At 38.0% G+C, this 22,946-nt stretch overlaps 1 protein-coding gene across 2 annotated transcripts in view; it reads left to right on the top strand.

The window, feature by feature from the left end:
• The window catches only part of LOC140229348 (heparan-alpha-glucosaminide N-acetyltransferase-like), a 28,206-nt gene extending 9,196 nt beyond the window's left edge, over positions 1 to 19,010 (top strand). The window contains exons 2-17 of one of the 2 annotated variants that reach the window (XM_072309631.1): positions 1,370 to 1,569; positions 2,635 to 2,771; positions 4,428 to 4,555; positions 5,690 to 5,747; positions 7,099 to 7,168; positions 8,104 to 8,201; positions 8,585 to 8,661; positions 9,142 to 9,172; positions 10,618 to 10,754; positions 11,638 to 11,765; positions 12,541 to 12,659; positions 13,080 to 13,299; positions 14,096 to 14,170; positions 15,431 to 15,501; positions 17,055 to 17,167; positions 18,758 to 19,010. In XM_072309631.1, the coding sequence (XP_072165732.1) occupies positions 1,370 to 1,569; positions 2,635 to 2,771; positions 4,428 to 4,555; positions 5,690 to 5,747; positions 7,099 to 7,168; positions 8,104 to 8,201; positions 8,585 to 8,661; positions 9,142 to 9,172; positions 10,618 to 10,754; positions 11,638 to 11,765; positions 12,541 to 12,659; positions 13,080 to 13,299; positions 14,096 to 14,170; positions 15,431 to 15,501; positions 17,055 to 17,167; positions 18,758 to 18,936 (1,841 nt within the window). In that variant the 3' untranslated portion in view covers positions 18,937 to 19,010. The remainder of the gene's footprint in view (positions 1 to 1,369; positions 1,570 to 2,634; positions 2,772 to 4,427; positions 4,556 to 5,689; positions 5,748 to 7,098; positions 7,169 to 8,103; positions 8,202 to 8,584; positions 8,662 to 9,141; positions 9,173 to 10,617; positions 10,755 to 11,637; positions 11,766 to 12,540; positions 12,660 to 13,079; positions 13,300 to 14,095; positions 14,171 to 15,430; positions 15,502 to 17,054; positions 17,168 to 18,757) is intronic. The other variant, XM_072309633.1, reaches the window with a different exon arrangement.
• The last annotated feature ends 3,936 nt before the right edge of the window (positions 19,011 to 22,946 follow it).

Below are 22,946 nucleotides of genomic sequence, written 5' to 3'. Positions count from 1 at the left end.
CATAAAGCTACTGCACAAGTTTGGCAATGTTTGATGTACCAAAGCCAGGAAAGGGTATTGTTGGAAGCCCGCTATCTTTTTTACTTGTGCACAGTAGAACGCAGCGACTTAGTCACCACGTAAGTCTGGAATCAAACACTAATATTCGGATATGAAGTGTAATTTTGTTATCCAAATCACATCAGAACTTCCACTCAACTATTAATAGATACGGTCATGGTACCAAACAGACACCACTTGAAATGTAGATTTAAAATGATTAAATTTCGACCCAGTGTCCTGTACTGTCGCAGTACACATCGGCCACTGGCGCTATCGCTGCTGGCAGAGTTACTGTGTGTGGGAGTAGGGACACTATTTCCGTCAGTGTTGAAAAGACCTAGGACCATATCGCCGGTTGAAATCAGGATATCACATCCTAAGACATTAAATCCTGAAACCTGACACGGAGATTTGGTCCCCCGGAGTGTTTCTCCAGGGGGGACATAATCGCCTACTACACCGGGCATTCCGATCATCACCACTTCAAACGTCTAGTCTTGCAGTTGCCAGTCGCATCATTCGAGACACCGTTTCATGAAGGTTGTTAGCCCTGACAAGTTGTCCTCTGACAATCACCATAGCTACAGTCAGTAACCAGAGCTTCTCGGCCAATTAAAACCAATGATTTTACTGAAATTGGCAGAGAATGACAACTTGCCAGAGCTGACGACCTTCATGTAACGGTGCCCCGACTACTCATTGGACTTATTATGACGAGCATGGAACTTACTAGTTCCTGGTTACTAGCATGAGGTTCCATTTCCAGCTTTCATGTTTGCTCGCACGGCAGGGGATGATTGGGGTGGGGGTGGGGGCGGGGTGGGGGTGGGGGTCAACAAGGATATCTGACTGATCACACCACGGCAGTGGTCAATCGCGATCTCCAATAATAGCAAGTGGTTGTTGCAACCATTTTGTAGCTCATATTCCAATACACTGTATGTGTCCTTTTTCCTTATTAGCAACTTTAAACAGTACACACTCGTCTTGAGTCAAACTAGTTAAGAGTAAAGGAATCTAATGTACTATTGAGTGATATTTTGTTTAATGACACACTTCACTCAAATCCTGCAAATGACAGTTCAACCGGATGTACAGTACCACTCCGTCACCCTCTAATAGAAATTGAAAAAATTCTTTTATTGACCTTGCCCAATACTAAAACTAAAATTCTCGAGAAAGTATAAAGAAGAATTTTACTCAAAGATGGTTGTGGGTTATGATTAGTTTCAGTATTAGGGTGAAGGTGATGATTATGTGGTGTAGTTGAAGTAGTTAAGCAAAACGACACCTTGGTAGTCAATCTCCATTTTCTTTGATGGATTAGGCTTGGCAGCTGACTTGGGTCCGGTCACGCGCAGGCATGAGATCAAGGACCCGCCGGCAAAGAAGCAGAAGGACGGGTTCCCGACGACCGAGATCGCGCTAAACCTTCACTTTGTGACCCACGACACAGCGTCCGTACGTTTCATCAAAGCAGAACACCAGAAGATCGCTGTGTGGATGCAGAGCGACATTTGTATTGGGGTAAAGTACAAAGCTCTCTGCAGCTTTCCGTGGTACGTTTGTAACGTGTCGTTTCCGTGAAGGAGGAAGAGGAAAAAGGATGAATTTGAAGGAAAACAAGGAGAAGGAGGAAAAGAAAGAGGAGGGGAAAGAGAGAAGAGGTGGAAACGAGAGGGAGGAAACTCTAACCCTGTTTTAACAGAACTTACCCGGACATAAGTTGCGACAACGTCCGGAGAACAAAATTTCTCGCTTTGGGCAATAAAATGATAGGAGAGAGCGAGGGGTACCGTTTTAACAGACCACGCCGAAATCTTCTCCGGGTAGGTTTCCATAACAACCTTTCCGTTGTGCGATGGGGCTGTGGTTACAATCCACGCATGTGATCGGTGAGCTGTTTGTCATTCTGTTTGAACCATATTGCCCATTGTTGAGTGTATCAAAGGAATATTACCGCGACAGCGTTCTAATAGAAGGGTTGTCAGGGAAATGTCGGGGCAATGTCGGGGTAATGTAGGGGTAATTTCCCTAGCTAGCTAGGACAGACTTTGGTAAAAGTTACCGTCTGAACTTTGCGAGGGCCGTTTTAAAAGGTAGGGTAAAAAGAGATTGTCCGGACGATGTCGTGGTAACTCTTGAGTGAAAGGCTCTGTTAAAAAGGGGGCTTTAGTCGTGTTTATGATAATCAATTGCGACAACTGAGCTGGTGATTGCTGCCGTAATATTATGTGCACTTTCACTATCAGTACTTCTTTCTTTTCTTCCCCTTCCCCTGTCCTCATAGGTTCACTCTTTTTCATCTGAATTATTTGTTTTTCACATATCTGTATGCGAACGTGAGTATGTAAACACCCGCAGCAGTCTTGGAACATGAAATCCCATATTCTCCCCCCCCCCCCAAAAAAAAAAAAAAAAATAAATAAATAAATAAATAAATAAATAAAATAAAAAGATAGATAAATAAAAATAAACAAGCACAAGCTATAAACACATTTAGTATTAACGATGCAGGGATGGCTTTTACATATTGTGCTATAATTTACTATCCGTTTTTAACGCCTTGTATATTATCTTTTACCTCGACAGTGTAAGCTGCTGTCTGTAGCTCATCTAAAGAAAGACTCCGACAACCCCGTTGCCCTGGTCGACACCCAGTGGGCACTACGCATCAGCGTCACCAGCCTGGACGCAGACTACCCTCAAAGAAATAACACATTCTGCGAGTAAGTAATCCGCACACTTGCCGTCTGCCAACTCCCATAATTATTGTATCGCTACAGTAAAACCACCCAGGACTACATCAAGATAATAATGACATTTTGTACTCATACGCAGTTAGAGTGTGAACCTGCGGAGTCAGTCGTTGGTTGGAAATGTTACGGAATCGTATCAGGTAAAAAGAAAAGATGGAAGGTCCCTTATGCAGTCTCTATGGGGATTACTATCTATTCATGTTTTCTCGGACAAGATTAATGTAATTACGTATCCGCCGAAGTCGCAAAAAAACAAAACCCCCAACAAAACCCTCTTTGTTCATTCTTCATTGCATTAAGTCTCTGTCAGCGCTTAGAAACATAGCAAAGGTGCTTAGAGACGTCCTGTGTAGCTCCTTGTCCTATGTAAAAAGTACTGTAGTATACATTTACCTTGGAGCTCTGTAACTCTATGCATATCAGAATATATCCATGGTATAAATATCCTGCGTGTAATATTTACCAACTTGACAGGCTGTATTGCGTATGTCACCCTGAGCCAATACAGTTTGGTTATTTCTCGATGGACTTGCTCACAATATCGGACTTCAAGAAGGAATGTATTTTGGTAACTGTCATGGGATGGACTTTTAAACCAATCCTCTGTTGCGATGATTTTAAAGTACACTACGATGTACCTGTACTTGCGATCCACATAGGCCCTATTGTTTTTAATTTTTTATGCCATCTCCACGAAGTTTCGCCGGAGGCATTTTATTTGTTTTTGGGTAATCCGTTCTTCCATTCGTCAGTAATCAGTTTTGGAGACAGCGTGACGTAAGCACTGTTTGGGATATCAAAGGAAACCAGCCATCTGTATAGATGAGTGAAGGAAGCTGCGTCTATCAACTTGTAGGCGCAATAACGCTCAAGATCAAATACTAAAATCTCACTCTCCCCCTATTTCTTCAATGACTAAAAGTATTTTCATAAAACTTAGTGTATTAAGGTATCATCAAGTAAAGATTCTCTGAAGAAAGTTTTAGGCCATGGCGTCAAATTAGTGAAATGCTAAAATTTCACTTTTTTTTTTCTCTCCAATCTAGGAAATATCTTGAGGTATCTTTACGGGACTAATTACATTATAGGCCTACATGTACGGCCAGACAGTAATTCCCTCATGAAGTTTGGGTCATGGGCTTAAAGGTCAAGGGTCAATGGTGCGGTTGGAATGCTATCTTAATAGTGAAATTACTCTACTTCTCCCAGCAGAGATGTAACTTGCCGATGAATCCATGTATACTTGATCAAACTGGTCTAATACTGTGCAATGATTCTGTAGGGAAAGATTTAGGTCATGGGGTCAAAGGTCAAGAGAAAATGCTAAGATTTCACTCCTTTGTTCCATATCTTGGAAATGGCTCAAAGTATCGTCTCGAAACTGGGTGTATACAGATAGTGATTAATTGCCAGTGATATGAAACTATGCCTCGCTTAACATTGGCAAGATATTCTGTAGACCTATTGGGAGAATGATGCAAAGTATAGCAGAGGCATACAGTGTACCAGTCGCCACAACGACATATCTAGTTTCAAAGTTGTTCCTTCCTACTTGGACAAGCTGCACGAAGATCGAAATAGAAGCTTCACTAAATCTGTTCCTTCCCTGCTCGACTCTGTTATCAGGTTGTACTATCACTTCAAGCAAGATGGCGGGTACAACCTCACAGTGCCCGCTACAATCTCCTTCAACGGGACTGACGTGACTCGGTGCTCAACGGATCTCGTGCGGAACCCTACCTTCGCGGACACAGGTAGGATAGAGTACACCCTGGATACTGCCGTGACTGCCTCTTTATGAAATTGAAACTGATAAGAAACCAATCAATCATCGTTCAAGTGCGTGTATTCGTGATTGACTATTAAAAATCCAATTACCGTAGCAGCTACAGACACATGAATGCATAACATTTATTTTTAAGCATCGGTAATACACTGGTAATCCATGTACCTAATGTATATTGTATCAAGATTCAAGTAACAGTATGTAATTTGGTGACCTCGCACCTCCCAATGCACAAACATTCATCGCGTGCTTTCTGTTTGTAAATTGTACTTTATAAGGCAGCAAAGAATGATTTAAACAGAGAAAGATGAATGTCTCTTGCACAATAATTATGTTTCGGCTTGTGGCAATTAAAGTCTATACAAGTCGGAAATACTCATAGTTTTACATCGGAAGCTCAGATTCAGACACTTCCGGAAGATCCAGATGTCAAGGTTTCAGTGTTTTAAACAGTTTAAACCCCATGAACGTCAAAGACACAGAGAGCAGCTACATAGGTTCTCATCTTTTTGGGTGTCTCTTATTCATTTATGTTTTTATTTATTTTTTTTTTTTGTACCATTGAATTTTACCTATAACGCAATATCTGGCCGTGGTGTTATATGGGTCCGGGCAGCCATAGATACGTGCTGGGCCTAAATTCTTCTTCTTTTTTTTTTTCATACATAGGTTGGCAGGGGCGGATCCAGGAATTTTGTAAAGGGGGGCGCAACTAATATTTCTGGTGCCACTTCCGGGTTTCATCTCATTTTTTTCTTTTTATTTCTTTTGTTTTTAATGAAAAATAAAGGGGGGGGGCGTGCACCGGTTGCGCCTCCCTCTGGATCCGCCCCTGGGTTGGTGCTGATATCAATTAGCTTCCATTGTTCTGGAGGGCAATTTTCACAACTTTATTTTCAGTCTATAGGCTGCTCAGATTTCTACTCGCAACCAGAGAAGTGCCTTTGCAGATCACTAGATAGTTGTAAAGAGTATTGTATTTGTGCTTTTACTTTCTGTTGCTGTTTTGTTCAGAAAATGAATGTGATAGCGTAAAAAAAAAAAAAAAAATATCACGTCCTTATGATTATTTTCAAGTGTATGACTGTTTCTTATCACTCAGCTATTTTGATCGTGTACGGGACTGCATTTCTTGCATTCATCTGTGCTGCCGTGTGGGTGTAAGTATATTGCAACAACATAATTGAACTGTTTGTCTCTTTTCTTTACCGGTAGACTTTATTGATTGTCACTTTTTTTGTTTATCATGAATATATATATATATATATATATATATATATATATATATATATATATGTGTGTGTGTGTGTGTGTGTGTGCGTGTGTGTTTTAGACCACATTAACATACTCCAAGGGGGACGGCAAAACTGTCATAGTTAACCTTTCTCGAACCCCAACGAATGTACCGCCAAATTAAGAGACAAATTAGTAAACGTTAAAATCATAATATTCCACACCAGGTATAAAACAATGTTAAATACTGTAAGTAAAGTTGAACATAGTGTCATATCACAGTGTAAGTGGAGTCAAAAGAGAGATGAAGTTACGACCAAGTGAACTTCTCTTTTTTATTAATCTTACATGGCATCTTGTGAAACTTTTAAAAGAACTGTTTTGACTTTCATGTCTCGCCACTTTCGTGGTATATAATGTTGAGCTCCTCATTGGATATTTACAAGAGATAACACTGATCAATCGCAAATTTTCGAACTTCACTTAAAAAACAACAACATCAAGAACGGATTATCAAATCACCATGGATTTCCTGATTACCCATATCTGATTACATCTCCTTCCTGAATATGTGTCTTAGATTTAATGGAATGAAAACAAATTCTTAAAATATTGTTGTGGAATGCAGTGTCATTAGAAAGTTAATTCTGCGACTTGTCTTGATTCTCATTATTTCATAATTTTGATATTTCATGCGAACATACAGTCGCTCTTGTATTGGTTTTGTACACATTCTTTAAATTTATGGGTAAGGGGAGGTAAAGACAAAAGCGAAACCTAGAATCTCGTTATTCTTTGAGACAATTTTGCAAGGTTCATTTACTATTTGGCATGAATTTGACATTAGTCAACCCCCAAAAATATAAAATATCTTGTCCAGCAAGACGTTTGCCAAGGCATGGCATATCTTCTCCTGCGAAGCACCATTACCTTTCTTCTGATCCTTATTGTCAGACATACTTCCTCTTACCTTGTTATGAATTAGACCAGTGCCGTAGGCCTTATAGAAGAAAATGTTTGTTATAATTTCCTGAAATATTTTTACATCCCAAAACAATGTACGCTGAGAAGCGTGGTTTAAGTGTAGATCTAAAGTTGATAATTGCCCGTCGATGAATTCTAATAGAATTCAAAACGAGATTTCAGACCATTCATATTCGTTGTTGCCACATGATTAAATAATAATTCCATGGAGTTTTTTAATGGCGCAGAAGTGTATTCATTCCTTGATGTTCATATTAGTTAAACCCTATCTCCCCCTGCTCTTTAAATTTGCAGATACTGCATTAAAAAGCATTTCATCGCGACTTCACTGCCAGTCTCAAACGGGAATATTTATAACTTCTCCGTGAGTACAACGAAACTTTGACATCTGAATAGACTTTATCTTGGAAGTTATGTTATAAATGAATTGTTTGTTTATTGTTAACTTTCTTAACTTTCACAATATGTACCTAACTGTACATTCAGTTTGCACCAAGTATTGAAATCTGATTTTGATTACATTAAAAAAAAAACTGATATAAAAAAAGATATACAACTGTTTTCATAAGTAAGATTTTGTTTGTCTATGTCATCACCTTTACTACGAAAAGAGAAAAATGACCATTGATTCCCCAAATATATTCTGTTTGCATTAGGAAAATAATAATGATTTGTTTTCATCGGAAAAATGACACCATCACATTGCATGTCACTCGTTTATTCATCTGGATCAGGTGCGGAAAAGAATACTAAAGTGTGATGTTGCCTATCTTGTATGAATACTGTCATAATAGAATCACTGTAAAAAGATATCAGCAAACCTGTCATTTTCTTCATCCTGTAATGTACGTAAAGTTGACATTCGATATTTATTTATTTTTCCACAAAGAAAACATTCAGGTCCAAAATAAATGTCATATACAGTACACAAAGAGAAATAATACAAACTTGACAGGCAGCGATAAAACGGCTAAATAACATAAATACGATTCCAATTGATAGTTTTTTTCCGACATAAATTCGTCTAATTTCTTCGCTTTAAAAATTGACAAAATTGGCTAAAATGCAATAATTCTTTTTTATTTCTTACAGAAAATATAAAGTATTTTGCATACAAATAAACCGCTTTGTAACGTTTGGTTTTCTATAGAACTAAGTATAGAATCACTTCTAGTAATTTGAGCTGACATTCGATATGTGGTTCAGTGTATCTAAGTGATGGTATTTTTGAACCTTTCACTAATATATCCACACGCTTCTCTCTTTCTCTCTCTGTATATTTCGCTCCGATGAATGTAGACTGACCAACGTCCAGGGGACGAAGCACCTTTGACCACTCCCATCAACAAGCCCAATAAAATGTCACAGAGACAGAAGTCAGTGGACACATTCCGAGGGTCAGTGTTGTTTCTCAGAAGACACACTACATGTATGTCATTAAAGTGGACCTTCATCCAATGTTCCAAATCTTTCAAGATAAGAAAAGCAAAATCATTTGAACATTGGACAAGAAATTAACAAAAAGAACAACAACTGCGGTTTCAGAACATGCGGATCATATCACTCATTAATGAAAACCTGTTCAGTGATTAGTTTACATATCATCATCAGACATAGCTATGATTTTGATGATGTTTAAAACGAAATGCCGACGGATAAAAATGTGTTATACCAAAAACGTCAGTCATGGTGTCACTGTGTGCTAGCTCGGGAATCCATAATTGCAGCTACAGCCTTTCAGTGCTTGGTATATTTGTTTACTTTTTGTTCTTCCGTGCAGGCTTGCCATCGCGCAATTGGTTTGTGGCGTAGCAGGGGATGGGAAGTATCCCTTCCTCGCTCACTCCGTGTGGTATGGTAAGTTATCATAGCTTGTCTTTTTTTTTTCTTTACACGTAATAATAATATAACCCTCAATTATGACAATTTTCATTCAAGACAATGTCTGATTAAGAATTGTCATTATTACTTTTTACAAAGTAGATTAAAGAACAAGCTCACCTTCATATACATGTGAATAAAGAGAATCAATCAATATTAATAGAACACATCAGTAAGTGCTTGAGGAAAATCGGACAATCCGTTAAGTTAAAAAAGATAAGAATTTTTGCAGATTTGAGAAGCCTGCTACAACTTGTGAAATCACATGTGTAGAACGATATAAAGGGAATATTAAGAATCTTTTAACATGTTTTCACTTTTCTTGCATAATAAAAGAACACTTGACTTGCCTCCCTTAGAAGGCAGGGGGAATGATATTACCTTTAATATACACGTCAGTGACAAGTTAAGGGAATCTTTTTTCAAACAATATAATTTTTCATTCCTTCATTTCAGGCATGACATTGGCCGATACCTTCTTTCCTTGGTGAGTATATACTGATGTTATGAGAAAACATTGGTAATCCCTCGTGAAATGTACTTTAAACATAGAAATTGATATTTCGTGTGCCTGCTATTAATACTTCCACGATAGTCTGTTCAGTTGACGAATCTCAAAGCATTTAAGCTAAACTTGGCTGAATCCAGTAGAACAAGGCTGATTATTGTCATGTGTGTTGTGGAAAATAAATAGTACACACATCTTTTTCATGCTTCTCTCTCTAACGAGTGCTAAAAAAGGCCGCAGCTCGCATTTATCTTTTTAAAGAGTATTTCATTCATGAAAATTAATGAAATACAATGTAGAGTTCGTATTTATATTTCCCCCGAAAGGAAAATTATTAAAATTTTTCAAAATGAGCATACTATAGCGCAATACAATAATATGGTGGCAAAAGTATGGACAATAAATTGTGTACAAGAGAGCTTCAACAAAAGTATACGTTAGTGTAATTATGCAGAATGTGTTTTATCGAAATCCTCATAATTTTGTTCTAGTTCATAAAAAATAATTTGTTGTATGAATGGGGACAACTGATATTTTCTAGTTTACAGCTATATAGATGTAATATTTTGTATATAAAGCAACGAAATTAAACGGGCTGTCATAATCTTCAGTGCACCAAAAATAAATTTTATGAGTTAGTTTGGTTCGAATGTATAAGAATATGACGTTAGCATCTATGATGATGCACTACGATATGTAGTCATGTTTAAAACAGGAAAAATTTAGCGTGATGAAACTTTCCCCTTTTCATCGAACGACCTTCTCCTACAAGAATTGCACTTTTTTTTTTTAATTTCTATATCTCTCTACCTCTCTCTCTCTCTCTCTCTCTTCTTCCAGTCACAGCATTACGTTCTACTTTACAAAAGGTCATGGAACGAACTCTTAGGCATATTATAGAGGTCTTTCCTGTACGGCGTAAAATGGAGTTCTCTTGTATAGGACAGCGACAATACGTGCTATTCTTCGCGGTTCTCATAAAGGCCACCGCAAACAATGCGACTTTCGATCACACGACTGACCGACTTTGGATATGAAATACACAAGCGTGTTTGTATTTCGAGGCTATTGTGATTTATGGTGGGCTTTTGGGCCGTAGGTGTCTAGCAATAATAATTGTGGTATGGCGGCCCTAAAGAAACATTGCAAATCTAGAGACACGTTGTGATTTTTATTCACAATTATTTCACAAATAATTGCGAGACATGTAAATAATTCAATTCATCGGAACGGTTTTAACCAGACCAATGGGACAACCTTCTGGCACTTCATACAAACAACGGTAGAATTTACTTGCAAAGAATAGAAGTCTCGTAAAATTTCCGCTTTTGGCTGGAGATGCAGCTATTGTTTGCATCGTCATTCGTCATGAACACCTATTTGTTTTATGTAAACGTGTCCTGATATTTATTGTCTTTTTAAAGGTTTGTATTCATCATGGGTACGTCCATTCACCTCGCCATTAACATCCTGCTCTCCAAGGGTCAGTCTTTTCGCGCCATCTTCAAGAAGGTTGTCATCAGAAGTCTCATCCTCTTTGTTCTCGGTGTCTTTATCCAATGTGAGTTTACGTCCCCTCCCCCTACTTAAAAAGCTCCGTGCTAACATTTGCAGATGAAAAAAGACAGCTTTTTGTGGTTCAAAATTAAATGTGACTTAGGGGTAAAGATAACAACCATGAAAATGTGAATACGTGTAATCAGTGTTAACTATTGTTATATATACAAAATATGAACAATAGTTTGATTAAAAACCATTTCTAGAATAAAACATCTACAGTTATGGTTTATTGAGAAAATTCGCGATATCTCCTTATATTTGTTTGCTTTATTGCTACATTTTTGTACGATAGGGTGTTCTGTGATGCAACTGAACTATACATTTGGATTAAATGTGATAATTCAAACATTTTTCAATTGTGTTTTTTTCTAATCACTGGCTGCGAATGTTAGATAATGGCTTTAAACTCACTGTCATAACGGTGAACGGGTAAGCCACAAATATGGACAAGATTTACTGTACTGTGAAATAAGCAAAGACATTTTGTATGGTTATTGTCACCATTCAAACAATAAGTCGCAGGTGCATCATTGTACACTCATGATAGCTTTTCTCCTCGGTGAATAATCGCACACCAGCCAGAAGTTCATTTGCAACTGCGAATTTTATATGCAGAGGATATAAATTGAGATGGATTGACTCAAACGCACGCACACTTATATGCGCACACGAAAAAACAACAACAAACAAACAAAAACGCACACACACACAAAAAGTAGTATAGCTACCATGAAAAACATGTGTCTTCTATGTACAGAAATATTTCGTGAAGCAGTTTGTGTAAAGTAGCTTTGCAAAACTTGCATTTATATTCTTCTTTTTTTTTTTATTAATTCATACGTGGTGACTCATTTGTGATTTGTTGTCTAATTTGTGTTCCATAGCTAAGAATAACCTACTAACTCTTCGGATACCGGGTGTCCTGCAGCGATTCGGCATCACGTACTTTATCGTGGCTTCGTGTTACATCTTCTCAAGATGGCTCCAAGCACGCAGGAAAACAGAGAGAACGGTGAGTATTAAGCAACACTAAATTTTTTTCTAAGGTTCATAACGGTTGAGGGAACGTTAGTTATTGTATTAGTCTACAGTTAAGCAGTGAACAAAAAGAGATATTTCCGATTTAAAAATTGTATTGATGCAAAATAAACCCAACTCGTCCCCCCCCCCCCATTCCTTCGCTTCATTTTACAGTAATTCCTAATAGTATCATTTCCTTTCCAGAAAACAGTATTGTACTTTGTGACTTCAGTTGCCGATTTTCACCGTGATCAGCTCCAGATAGAGCGGCGTTGAGTTGGAGGGGGGGGGGGGGGGGGTGGATGGATGGACAATCATATCCGAAGTTCAGTGAAGATAAAAACTAGTTGTCTAGTCTCTCTGATTAGAACAGTTTACTCGAAGACATGACGCAACGTTGGTAATGTATAGAGTTAAATATTTCTACATCAAAGCTATGCCAGCAGAGAGTCCCCCATGATACTGATAAATACATGTCGTGGATGTAATATAAATTTATGATGACGAAACACAGTCTTTTCTCGGAGATAGCTTGAGAGATCAAATTACTTCTCTATGATACCATAAATTTCAGTTTCATGGTGACCTTTTCAGAGACATATCCTTATGTTTAGTTATAGGAAGGAGGCGCCAGCGCGTGTCTTTTAGCTGTTTTTCCCATTAATAGATATCGGTATTTCCCCCGTTTTTCTTAATAAAAACATGTGTTTATATACCACATAAGGGTGTTGTCAGACACGTTCTCAATTCTTTCGCTATCACTGCAGAACACGTGCTTCCTGATGTTTCGAGACATAGTAGACTACATAGAGCTCCCGGTGGCTGCCATTTGCATCACTGTCCATGTGCTCGTGACCTTTCTCCTTCCGGTTCCGGGTTGTCCACGGTAAGTGACCTCCCTATATTACTTCTTTAACTTCCAGCGTCTAAGAAAACGACTCGCGTTTTATCGGTCGGCTACTTATTTATTGTTAATTGAGATAATTATGAGAAAATGAAAGACTGCTCACGTGAAAGCTCCCAGCCAATATTTTGATTAGGATCCATATCACCATTTCAATGGCTAATAATTTGATGTTGTTACTGAGGTATTCATGTAGTGATGAAACTTTCTTTGCAGACTGGTCGGCCTTCCTCATTTTCTTTTCGATGTTGTGTGTGAGGGATTTAAGTTGAAGTAAACGGGCGCCCAGAATTAACTCAAAGGCAGATGTGTCATTTTGTAGTGTAATTTCATAGGGTATATGCGAGTGTAAGTTGATACTAATTCCAATGTTATTAATTTGATATGCAAATGTTATTACAGAGGCTACCAGGGGCCTGGAGGACCCCTGGTAGGGATAAACGGAGAGCTCACCAACTGCACCGGGGGAGCTGCCGGCTACATCGACCGCGCCTTCTTCACCCCTGCCCACCTCATCAAGACTGGGAAGATTGTAACTGTGTACCACACGAAGATACGTCATGACCCCGAGGGCATATTGGGCACCTTTACATCCGTTGCACTTTGTATTTTGGGTCTTCAGGTTAGTGGTAGCTTTACCTTTTTTTTCATCAATGCCCATACCGAATCGTTATTTTCGTCATATACGATTTACGAGTTATGTTTTGGTTCCAGAAGCTCAATATTCCCTAGTGTATTTTTCTGAACATCCAATGCCGTAATTCCAGGCAATAAAATATTTTATCACACCTACGTCTGCCCAGGACCATTCCTAAGCTTATGAAAGTTGTTGGGGTTGTGGACAAGTAAGTGAAATTTCACACCTCCCTTGCTATCGGTTCGTGAATTCTGATAATATGTACCAGGGAAATTTAGTTAAGTCCCCTCCTGAGGACTACTCAGGGTATTTTGTGGATTTTTGTGTTGCGTTTTGTTTGTGTTTTGGTTTGTTTTTGTTTTTTTGTTTTTTTTTTGTGTGTGCTCATGTGCGTGTGCGTAGGTTTGTGTATGTGCGTGTGTTCAAGAGCAGGGAATGGGTTGAGGGAGTTTGCCTGGTTTTGTTTTGTTTTGTGTTTTGGGCGAGGGGTACTCTTCAAAGGAGACAATAATTTCACGCTATATTATTGATTGATAGCTCAGGTGTCTGTTCACGTCATGCACACTCTCCGTTCCTCGTTTTATCTTATTTTATTTCTGTTTCTTTGTTTATGCTTATTTGTTTGGTTGGCTGTCGACATATGTACAGTTCATGGGCAGCGGTAACATCAAGCAGTTGTGTCGTCATCGATACCGTTCGATATATTAACAGTACGTAAGTTTGGAATATCTGATAGCCATTCAGAGGTGGATGGTCTATTCTGTCGATTTTTTCTTTGCAGGCTGGTAAAATTTTGCATCATTTTCACACCGCTAGCGGGCGTCTTCTCAGGCTTGTGCTTTGGGGAGTGTTGTTGGTAAGTTAAGTTGGATCTTATCCAACTTTGGTCTAAATTTAATTACTTGCAACCTTACCAAATGAAAACAATAGCCTGTCATCAGGTGTTGAAAAAAAAAAAAAAACCTGACTAGCAAGAAAGCTTACATGCAGTGCGTTATCAAAGAAATGACGAGCGTCAGATAATGAGACTGAACATTAATATTGTTTGTTATTGGTTTGTTTTTTGTTTTGTTTTTTAGCACAAGAAACTTTGCTACATGCATTCAAAATCGCTTAAAAAAACTAGCTGTTCACATTGGAATTATGGCATATAGCAGACTATACATGACAGTATTCACATAATCACACTTCAAGTTCTGCTCTTATTTGGAATAGTAAACTGGATAAGATATGCCTTAATACTCGTGCTATAAGGGGTGGTTTCAGATTACTAAAAAAGTTCATCTTAAATTGGGTTTGATATAGATTATGCTTATATTCATAGTGATTTTTTTCTTTACGCATTCTTTAACTCATTCGGAATTGAAGAGTAGATATAATATTCAGTGCCATTTATAGACTCCCTCCCCCCCCCCCCATAATGCCCTCCATTTTATCGCGATGCTAGCGGTGTTAAATGCTCCCAGATTAAATATGAATATTCAGGCGGAATTTTTCGGTGATGTTAGAAAGGTATGCAAATAATATCCATGACCTTTTTGTGTAGGTAAAATGTTTGAATCTCCTATTTCCTGCAGGAAATGAGACTGTATTTTGAATGAGCCATTCATCGACTTCCGTTATACTTTATGCCAAGTAATGTGTATTTACGACCAAATGTAAATACGGTACAGTACATAAGCATTTGATAAGCGTGACATCTTTTCAAAAGATAGTTACAATACGTTTATGAAGTTGAACGCGTATTAAGACGGAATATATATATATATATATATATATATATATATATATATATATTGTACGTGCAAACAAAATAAAATGGAAATTGTTTACAAATGATTTGAACGTCATTTGTGTTCTGTTCTTGCATTCTTCTGCATTTACTTCATTCCATCACATTATATGATATCGACTTTGTACAATAAATATCAGTTGAATGAAATTCCTCTTTGAGAAAAAAGGGACTATAATTATGCTCAATTTTTGCCTTTGACAAAATCAACACGGAAACATTAATGTCTCACTTCAGCGACAGTTATTTCTGAAGACGCTTTATGAAATTCCTATATGTTTGAAGTTCTGCTGTTGTTTTATTCTTTTGCTTATTTGTTTTCAGATCACTTGCAGCGCTGTCCTGTCAAAGTGTACGATGGCAGATGGCTGGATTCCTATCAACAAGAACCTCTGGTAAGAACTACTTGGTGTTACAAAAACATTTCCCACTTTTGATCCTTGACAGTTCAAGAACTATATATCAGATAACACTGACATTGATATGAGCAATAGCTGAATAGTGTACGATTTTGTTGGAGGTAATTCTAAAATAATAGCATAAATCAGTTTCATTAAATTCAAGATTTATTTTTAAGTTAAGGTTTCAGATTTTGCTCTGTTCTCAACCCTCTTTACAAAATTTAAAATTTTGCACAGGGGTCAATTGGTGTGTATGGGAGTGTGTGGTTAACACCCTGATAATGGTCCTGAACAATGGCCAGGATTGGAATGCTCTATTAAACATTCATGGGAAATTCCACTATCACAGCTAGTCTTCATTCATCCTGAAATGTAGTGTATATGCAAGCACATGAAAACATGTACTTATTTTTTTTATGTGCATGCATTTCACCCTTTACCATGAATTCAGACTAGCAGTGCCCGGGGCAATCCATCATGACTTATTAATAAAGCTTCAGTGTAAACGCGCAAAAGGCCAAATGCGGGGCCAAAATTGGCCTCGCATTTGGCCTCGCTCTGGAGGTGGTCTCGGCCACGGCCGAGCCGCGACCGAGCCCGGCCTTTTCTCAGTGTAAACTCAAACTGGGCCAAATGCGCGGCCAACTGTAAACGGGGTCCTAGTCGGCAGAGCTCTGAAAAGGTGGTATTCTTGGTATTCATGTCTATTGTTCAGGGTCATTGTTTTAAGCACACACTCACATACACATCACTGGTTCCTGTGTAAAGTTCAATTTTGTACAGAGGATCCAAATGTGACCAAAATCTGGAACTTATCTTTAAAATTAATCATGGATTTAACGAAACTGATTCATGCTCTCATATTCAAATCACCTCCAACAAGGTTGTACACAGTTCCGCTATTATTCATATCAACAACAGTGTTATCTGATGTATAGTTTTTTTTTTTAACTATTAAGGATCAAAAGTGGGAAATGTTTTTGTAACACCTAGTATAACCTGCTGTTATAATACATGTAATTATAACATCCGAAGAGTCCCAAGAGGGAAGTGACATGTTCTGGCCTTTTCAGATACAAATAATTCATAATCTATATTCGACTAAATTTTTAACAAATTGAAAAGAATGTAATTGCATGGTACTGAATGGATTTAATTCAAACTGGGAAAGTAAAGTGCAGTTGTTCAGTTAATTTTGCTGTACCTTTTTTTTTCATAATGCTGCTCTCTTGGTGAATGAAATGTGATATCAGATATACGTTTGTTTATTTGAGTATTTTACACTTTATTAATTCATCTTAAGATTCATCTGCTTGTAAAAAAAAAATGAATTGGAACAAAGGAACGGTATTGTATCTAAATGCACTTACACATGAATTCATCTATTGATTGCACAATTCCAGGAAAACAACCTTACTGAACAACTGACAATTTTATGCATGTTGTTGTTGTTTACTTGTGCTGTTGAAATGTGCTAGATCTAAAAGTTTCTAGTTGAGTAATTTGTGTGGGTTTTGTTTTGTTTTGTTTTGTTTTTTGTTCACCAGGTCAGTTTCATACATTTGTCTGACTTCGGGTACGGCATTCCTCGGTCAAGCCCTCTTTCACTTTCTCATTGACGTCACACGCTTTTGGAACGGAGCGCCTCTTATATATGCAGGTAGGTCCTTGTATTACGGAAGTTGGTTGTTATCAAGCTGCACTTAGACAAATCAGTGTTACCCCTTTCTGTTCATATGGATAATTAATGTTTCATGTATTATTCCAAATCTTTGGGAACTGTTTTTAAAGCGCATACGGCAAAAGCGTCGTATGATATACTAGTAGTCCACGTATTATTATATTGCGTCCCCCCCCCCCCCCCCCCCCCGTCTTCGCAAGTACGTCCGTTTATATCCAGATGTGTGTGGCACTATCATGGAGTCACATTCTGGCCGAATATAAGTATAGTCGTAGTAGGTGTAGTAGCAGTAGTAGTAGTACGTGTAGTAGTAGTAGGAGGAGGAGTGAAAGAAGAAGAAGTAGTAGTAGTAGTAGTAGTAGTTTTGATATGAGTAGTATTTGGAGTAGTGGTAGTGGTATTAGTAATATAAGTAATAGTAGTAGTATAGCAGTAGTAGTAGAAGTGGTAGTAGTGGTAGTGGTAACAGGGGTTGCAGTAGCAGTAGTAGTAGTAGTAGTGATTTGTAGTAGAATTTGTTGTAGAAGTAGTTGTCGTAGTATAGGCCTAGAAGAGAAGTAGAGTAATAGTAGAAGTAGGGGTAGTAGTGGTAGTATAGTAGTGGTGGAAGTGGTAGAAGTGGGAGTAGGAGGAGGAGGAGGAGAGAGAGAGAGATCGTTGATGGCGCTCTGATCAAGTCACTGTCCTCCCTACCCAGCTTTTAGTTTTCAAGCAATTTGTAGAATAGATGGCACGATACCAGAGGAGTTAACGCTTCAAGAACATGTTTACCGAACTCGTGATTTATAAAACGTCACAATGGTGATGAGAGGGGATGATTTACATAAACTGGGTTGTCTTATCTAAGTTGTAGTATTTATTCTATTTGTTTTGTTTTTTTTTTTTTTTTGCTTTGAACGTTCTTCATTTCTCAGTTCTTCAAAGAACATAATGTACAAGTTTCATTCAGGTTATAATACAGAATTAGAATTTAAAGTACAATCTCCAAATTTATATATTGCAAAATGATACTGTACAGAAATAGTATGATTTTCTCACTTTTCACCTCCAATACCCCCATGAATTAAAGTTGCAGTGTACAGACATACCGTCACTTCATGGTAATTGTTACATAACACAATATTGAGGCGCTGCTACCCGTTGCATGATATCCACCCATTTAATTCCTGCATACTATGTAGCCTATACTCGAAATGTTTCTCCAATAGCAGAACCACATAATCTATATTCCCTACCCCACTTTTCGAAATTAATGTAAGCCAAAACAAGTGATGATTCATGTATAATGCCACACAAATATTTGATTTTCGTTGCCGTGATTTGGAGAACAAAAAAATTTATCATCTTCTATGGACGGATAAAGATGTTATCTTCTCAGTCGATCAGTTACGATTTACATTTCAGATCTATTTTCTTGTAGGGCATGTTATAAACATGTAAACATGGTAAAAATAATATTACTCCAGTTACCAATGATCTTTTTTCTGACCGATACGATAATGTATTATCCCTGAAACATTATATTTATGTGTATGATTATGTATGTATGTATGTTCCTCATCGTAACAGGCATGAATTCGCTGATGCTTTATATTGGTTCGGAGATTATGTCGCGCTACCTCCCGTTCACATGGCAACCGATCGTTGGGAATCACGCCGAATATTCCGCCATCGCGTACTGGTCTATGACGCTGTGGCTTATCATTGCCTATGTAGCCTACAGGAAAAAAATCTTCCTGAAGATATGATGAACGTAACAACGGGCCTACAATCGAATTGTATGATTTTCGGCCCCATAAGATGGAAGATGTAGAGGATTTATCGTGAAACTATGATGAATTTGTTCCCAGTGTAATTCGTTTTCGATTCCGTTAGAATCTGACTTCTGTCTGCGTACGTGCAGTTGGAGCGAAGAAGGATTGGGAGTTTTTGTCTGTTTGCTTGCATGATTTTTTTGTTTTGTCTTTTGTTTATCCTGAGTGGATCGGGTTGCACGATTGTTGTGTAAAAGTCAAGACCATTGTAGAAGAGTTCCTCTGTCTGCTCTTATATATTTCTCTTACGACACTGTAATTTGGAAATAGATTATATTTGATATCATCAACGTTGAATGGTTGATAGATGATTGGTGTTATTGAATTTGTGCGCTTCATTTCTGAAAGGACACAAAGAGGCTTTGGTACTTTACCATCCAGACGCAATTTGCAAAACAATGTTAGTTTGCATGTTTACGATATATTCATACTTACCCCCTTCTGGGCGTGTCGATATGTGCGTACTTACCTATTTACAGTACTGAAAGATTGTTGCATCACAAATATTTTTTAGAGGTGAACCATGAAAATTATATCATTATCATATTATGTTACCATTACACGTCCTCTAAACTTCTTGACATGATGGTGATTTTGTTATCTCCATTATGTCCGGTCATCCTCGCATACCCTCGAATGGTTTATGGTTCTACACTCTTAGAAAGGTTGGATCAGTTAAATTGCACCTTTTACGTGTGACATAATTATTGTAGCACTTTTACAGACTTTTACAGACAGTGCAAAGTTGTGCCTTTAAAGGTGCTCACTGGTTTGAAATGTGCAAAGTTGCATCCGTGAAGGTGCTACAATAATATATTGTGTCACACGTAAAGGTGCAAGGTTAAACCTATATTTCGTGTAGAGTGTATGTGAAAAGTTTGATTCGCACTCAAAACTTTTCCGTACAACTGGTCTGTATTCAATTTCACGTCATTAATAGAGTCCTTGTGTTGAGTTTAATTGCATATTGTAGAACTGAGTAATGTTTATTTGAATGTCTTTAACCCTCTTCATACTACATTAATTTCCTGTTCATAGGTATGTGTGTGAAATTTGTGCACATTTGATTCATTGACACAGAAAGAGAGTAGAATCATTTGACTTTCCGGATTGACATCGTAGAAGTGTGACGCACGGTGGTATAATGAATTATACAATTCTTGACTTTCAAAAGGATGTCCCAAATTCGAATCCCGCCAAGTGGGCACGTCTTCGGACAAGATGTTTTCACCGGGGTCATCATATAGGAGCTCGACAACCACGAGTCATAATTATGACCCACGATATAGACACTGAAAGAAGGTCCACGAGTCAGACACCCACGAATCATACAGCTTACGAGTGAGACACCAAGTAAAACAGGCCCACGAGCTAAACACGAAGTAGAATAGACCCATGAGCCTAGACACTATGCAAGTAAGGCCCACGAGCTCAACACTAAGCAAAACAGGTCAACAGGTTGTATGGACTCGTGGTTGTGGAGCTCGTGATGTCGCCCGTTTTTACCGACGATGCCCCACTCGACCCAGGTTTATAAATGCGCATATGGAAAATCTGGGTAATAATAACGGCAGGGCTTTTGATAGAGTAATAGCAACACTCAAGAGGATATACCTCAGATGAATATAAAGTTGAGAACCGTTATTATTAAAGTACATGTATATCTAGTAGTTAAATTAGTAGTGCACAGTAGTGTTGATTCGTATTTTGTTATTTGTTTTGTTTTGAGGTGGGCAGGGAACAGTATGCGTTCTTATGTGTTACGATGTGCCTTATACTGTCGAGTAAAACGCCTTGAGTGTGCTAATAACTGGCAATATATAGTTACATAGAATTACTGATGTTTTGATTTTAAAATGTTCTTTCACTCGGAATGAATACGGATGTCAAAATGTTTGTAATGATTCGTTGATAGCTGTTGATTTTGTTATTTGTTCCCGTATTGTCGACCTTAAACACGTTTAACCTACTACCTAATGGTTGATCCGTCTCAACGTGAACACTTTCTGACATTCCGTTTTTGATTGCTTTGCACGTCACTGATATATTAAAACGTACCTATTTTGATTAAAGTGCACTCAGTTTTTGACTCATTAATTTTCCAAGCAAGTCTGAGCAGTGTAGATTGTATAGCTTTGGAGATACGAATGCCCTGCATAAGTCGAAGCCGCATGAGCCGGAAATCGCCCAACTCGAAGCCAACCCCCCCCCCCCCCTCCATAAAGACCCGATTTTGCAAAAGATTTTACACACACACACACACACACACACACACAAAATCCGATCGGTGGCAGAGTCGAATAAAAAAAATAATCAAATCCCTTTCAAATGAAATTCATGAGAATTTAAGCCCCTCAGTCGAAGTGTCGGAGTCTTCCCGCAAACCTCAAACTACATCGAGCACTGCACATAACCCCAATACGTTCTTTGTTTTCTGCATGCATACGTGTCTGTTCTGACCCGATGAGACTAGTCAGCCCCGATTGGAAGCCAAAAGGAATGATGGTATAGTTTGGTTGAGATGGGGCTTTATGTTTCCAAAGAGTCTTTCCCCCCCCCCCTTTTTTTTCTTTTAGATAATGGGAAACCTCCTGTAAATCTGAAAGAGCAAACAGTTCTAAGAGGAATTAAGATTGTTTGATGAAAAAAGTTATGGTTTTGAAATGGCTGAGATATCCAAAAACAAAGAGGTCCTAGTAAAAGGTGGGACCCATCTTTTATTAGGACTACAATGTACTTTGTTTTACTTTGTTTGCGGATATCGCAGGCATTTCATATATTCCTCTTAGAATAACATGTATGCTCGTTAATATTCAATAAGTAGTTTCTTTTATCTCGGAAAAAAGCTCAAATCTGAATCCCCCATTTCAACTAAAACTGTACCATCCCTTTAACGTGTAGATGTGTGTTTGTCTGACACGATGTAAATGAGTGACGTTCATGGTTAAAACCATCTTGTAACACTCTGGAGTGTGTTTGTTATTTTTCTCTGGTGCCTGCATGTGTAATTCTCCGATTGTAAATATAAAAACAATGAAGTGTGATCGCTGGTGGATTGTGACTGAATACTGATGTATGGCCTCACTTTTTTATATTGAACATTGACTAGCAAACGGAAACGATCCATGAGTACAAACCAAAGACACTCACACATGAAAATGCGCATGAATGCATTTGCGTCAGCTTTTGATAACACAATAGCGTAGTGCTTTTCCAATAACATCCAATCAATACAGCTAAATGGGAACTTTTAACAGTTCCTGGATAAAGTACGTGTCAGGCTCAAGGTATCATATAAAAGAAGTTTACAAAACATCTGAAACTAAAGACATAAATCATTTGTGATTATCATGAAGATAATGAATGATAAGGAAGATATTTAGTGTTCTTGATCCTTTATTTCTCAGCGCTAAATTGTGGTTTGGTCCCTTAAAGGAGACCTCCGGATAATTTTCAGACTTCTGGATTTGAACATCTATAACTTGGTTATACAGGGAACAAAGGCCCACATTGAAGACAAAGGACAAAGCGATTGAAATCGCCCGAAAAATGCTATAATGTATATTTTGGTGGACTTCAAATAGTTTGAAAACAAAATCATAACGGAGCCTCGCGAGAAGCACTTTAAATACTGGGAGGAAAGCCGTTTTACAGCTTGGGAAGTTATCGCATTTATTCGACGTCATGATTATAAAACTGCAGCATACATCCACGCAAGCACCTTTGTCTTATTTAATATACCCCAAGTTCATATCATTACACACTCTCGTCCAACTGTCATGGTAAAATATGCCTACAAATAAGACACCCAAAACCACTTTAAAAGAAAAATATAACTCTTTTCACGACTGTCTGGTATCTACATAGGGAATATGGAAGTCACTTACCTTCAACTAATTGTCTGCATGCTTTAATTAGTACTGTGATTTTTTTTTTTAGCAAAA

Source organism: Diadema setosum, chromosome 5 (genome assembly GCF_964275005.1).
Source record: "Diadema setosum chromosome 5, eeDiaSeto1, whole genome shotgun sequence".
In the NCBI taxonomy this organism is placed as follows: domain Eukaryota; kingdom Metazoa; phylum Echinodermata; class Echinoidea; order Diadematoida; family Diadematidae; genus Diadema; species Diadema setosum.
Note: the sequence above shows the minus strand (reverse complement) of the source record. Positions and strands in the feature narration are given on the sequence as shown.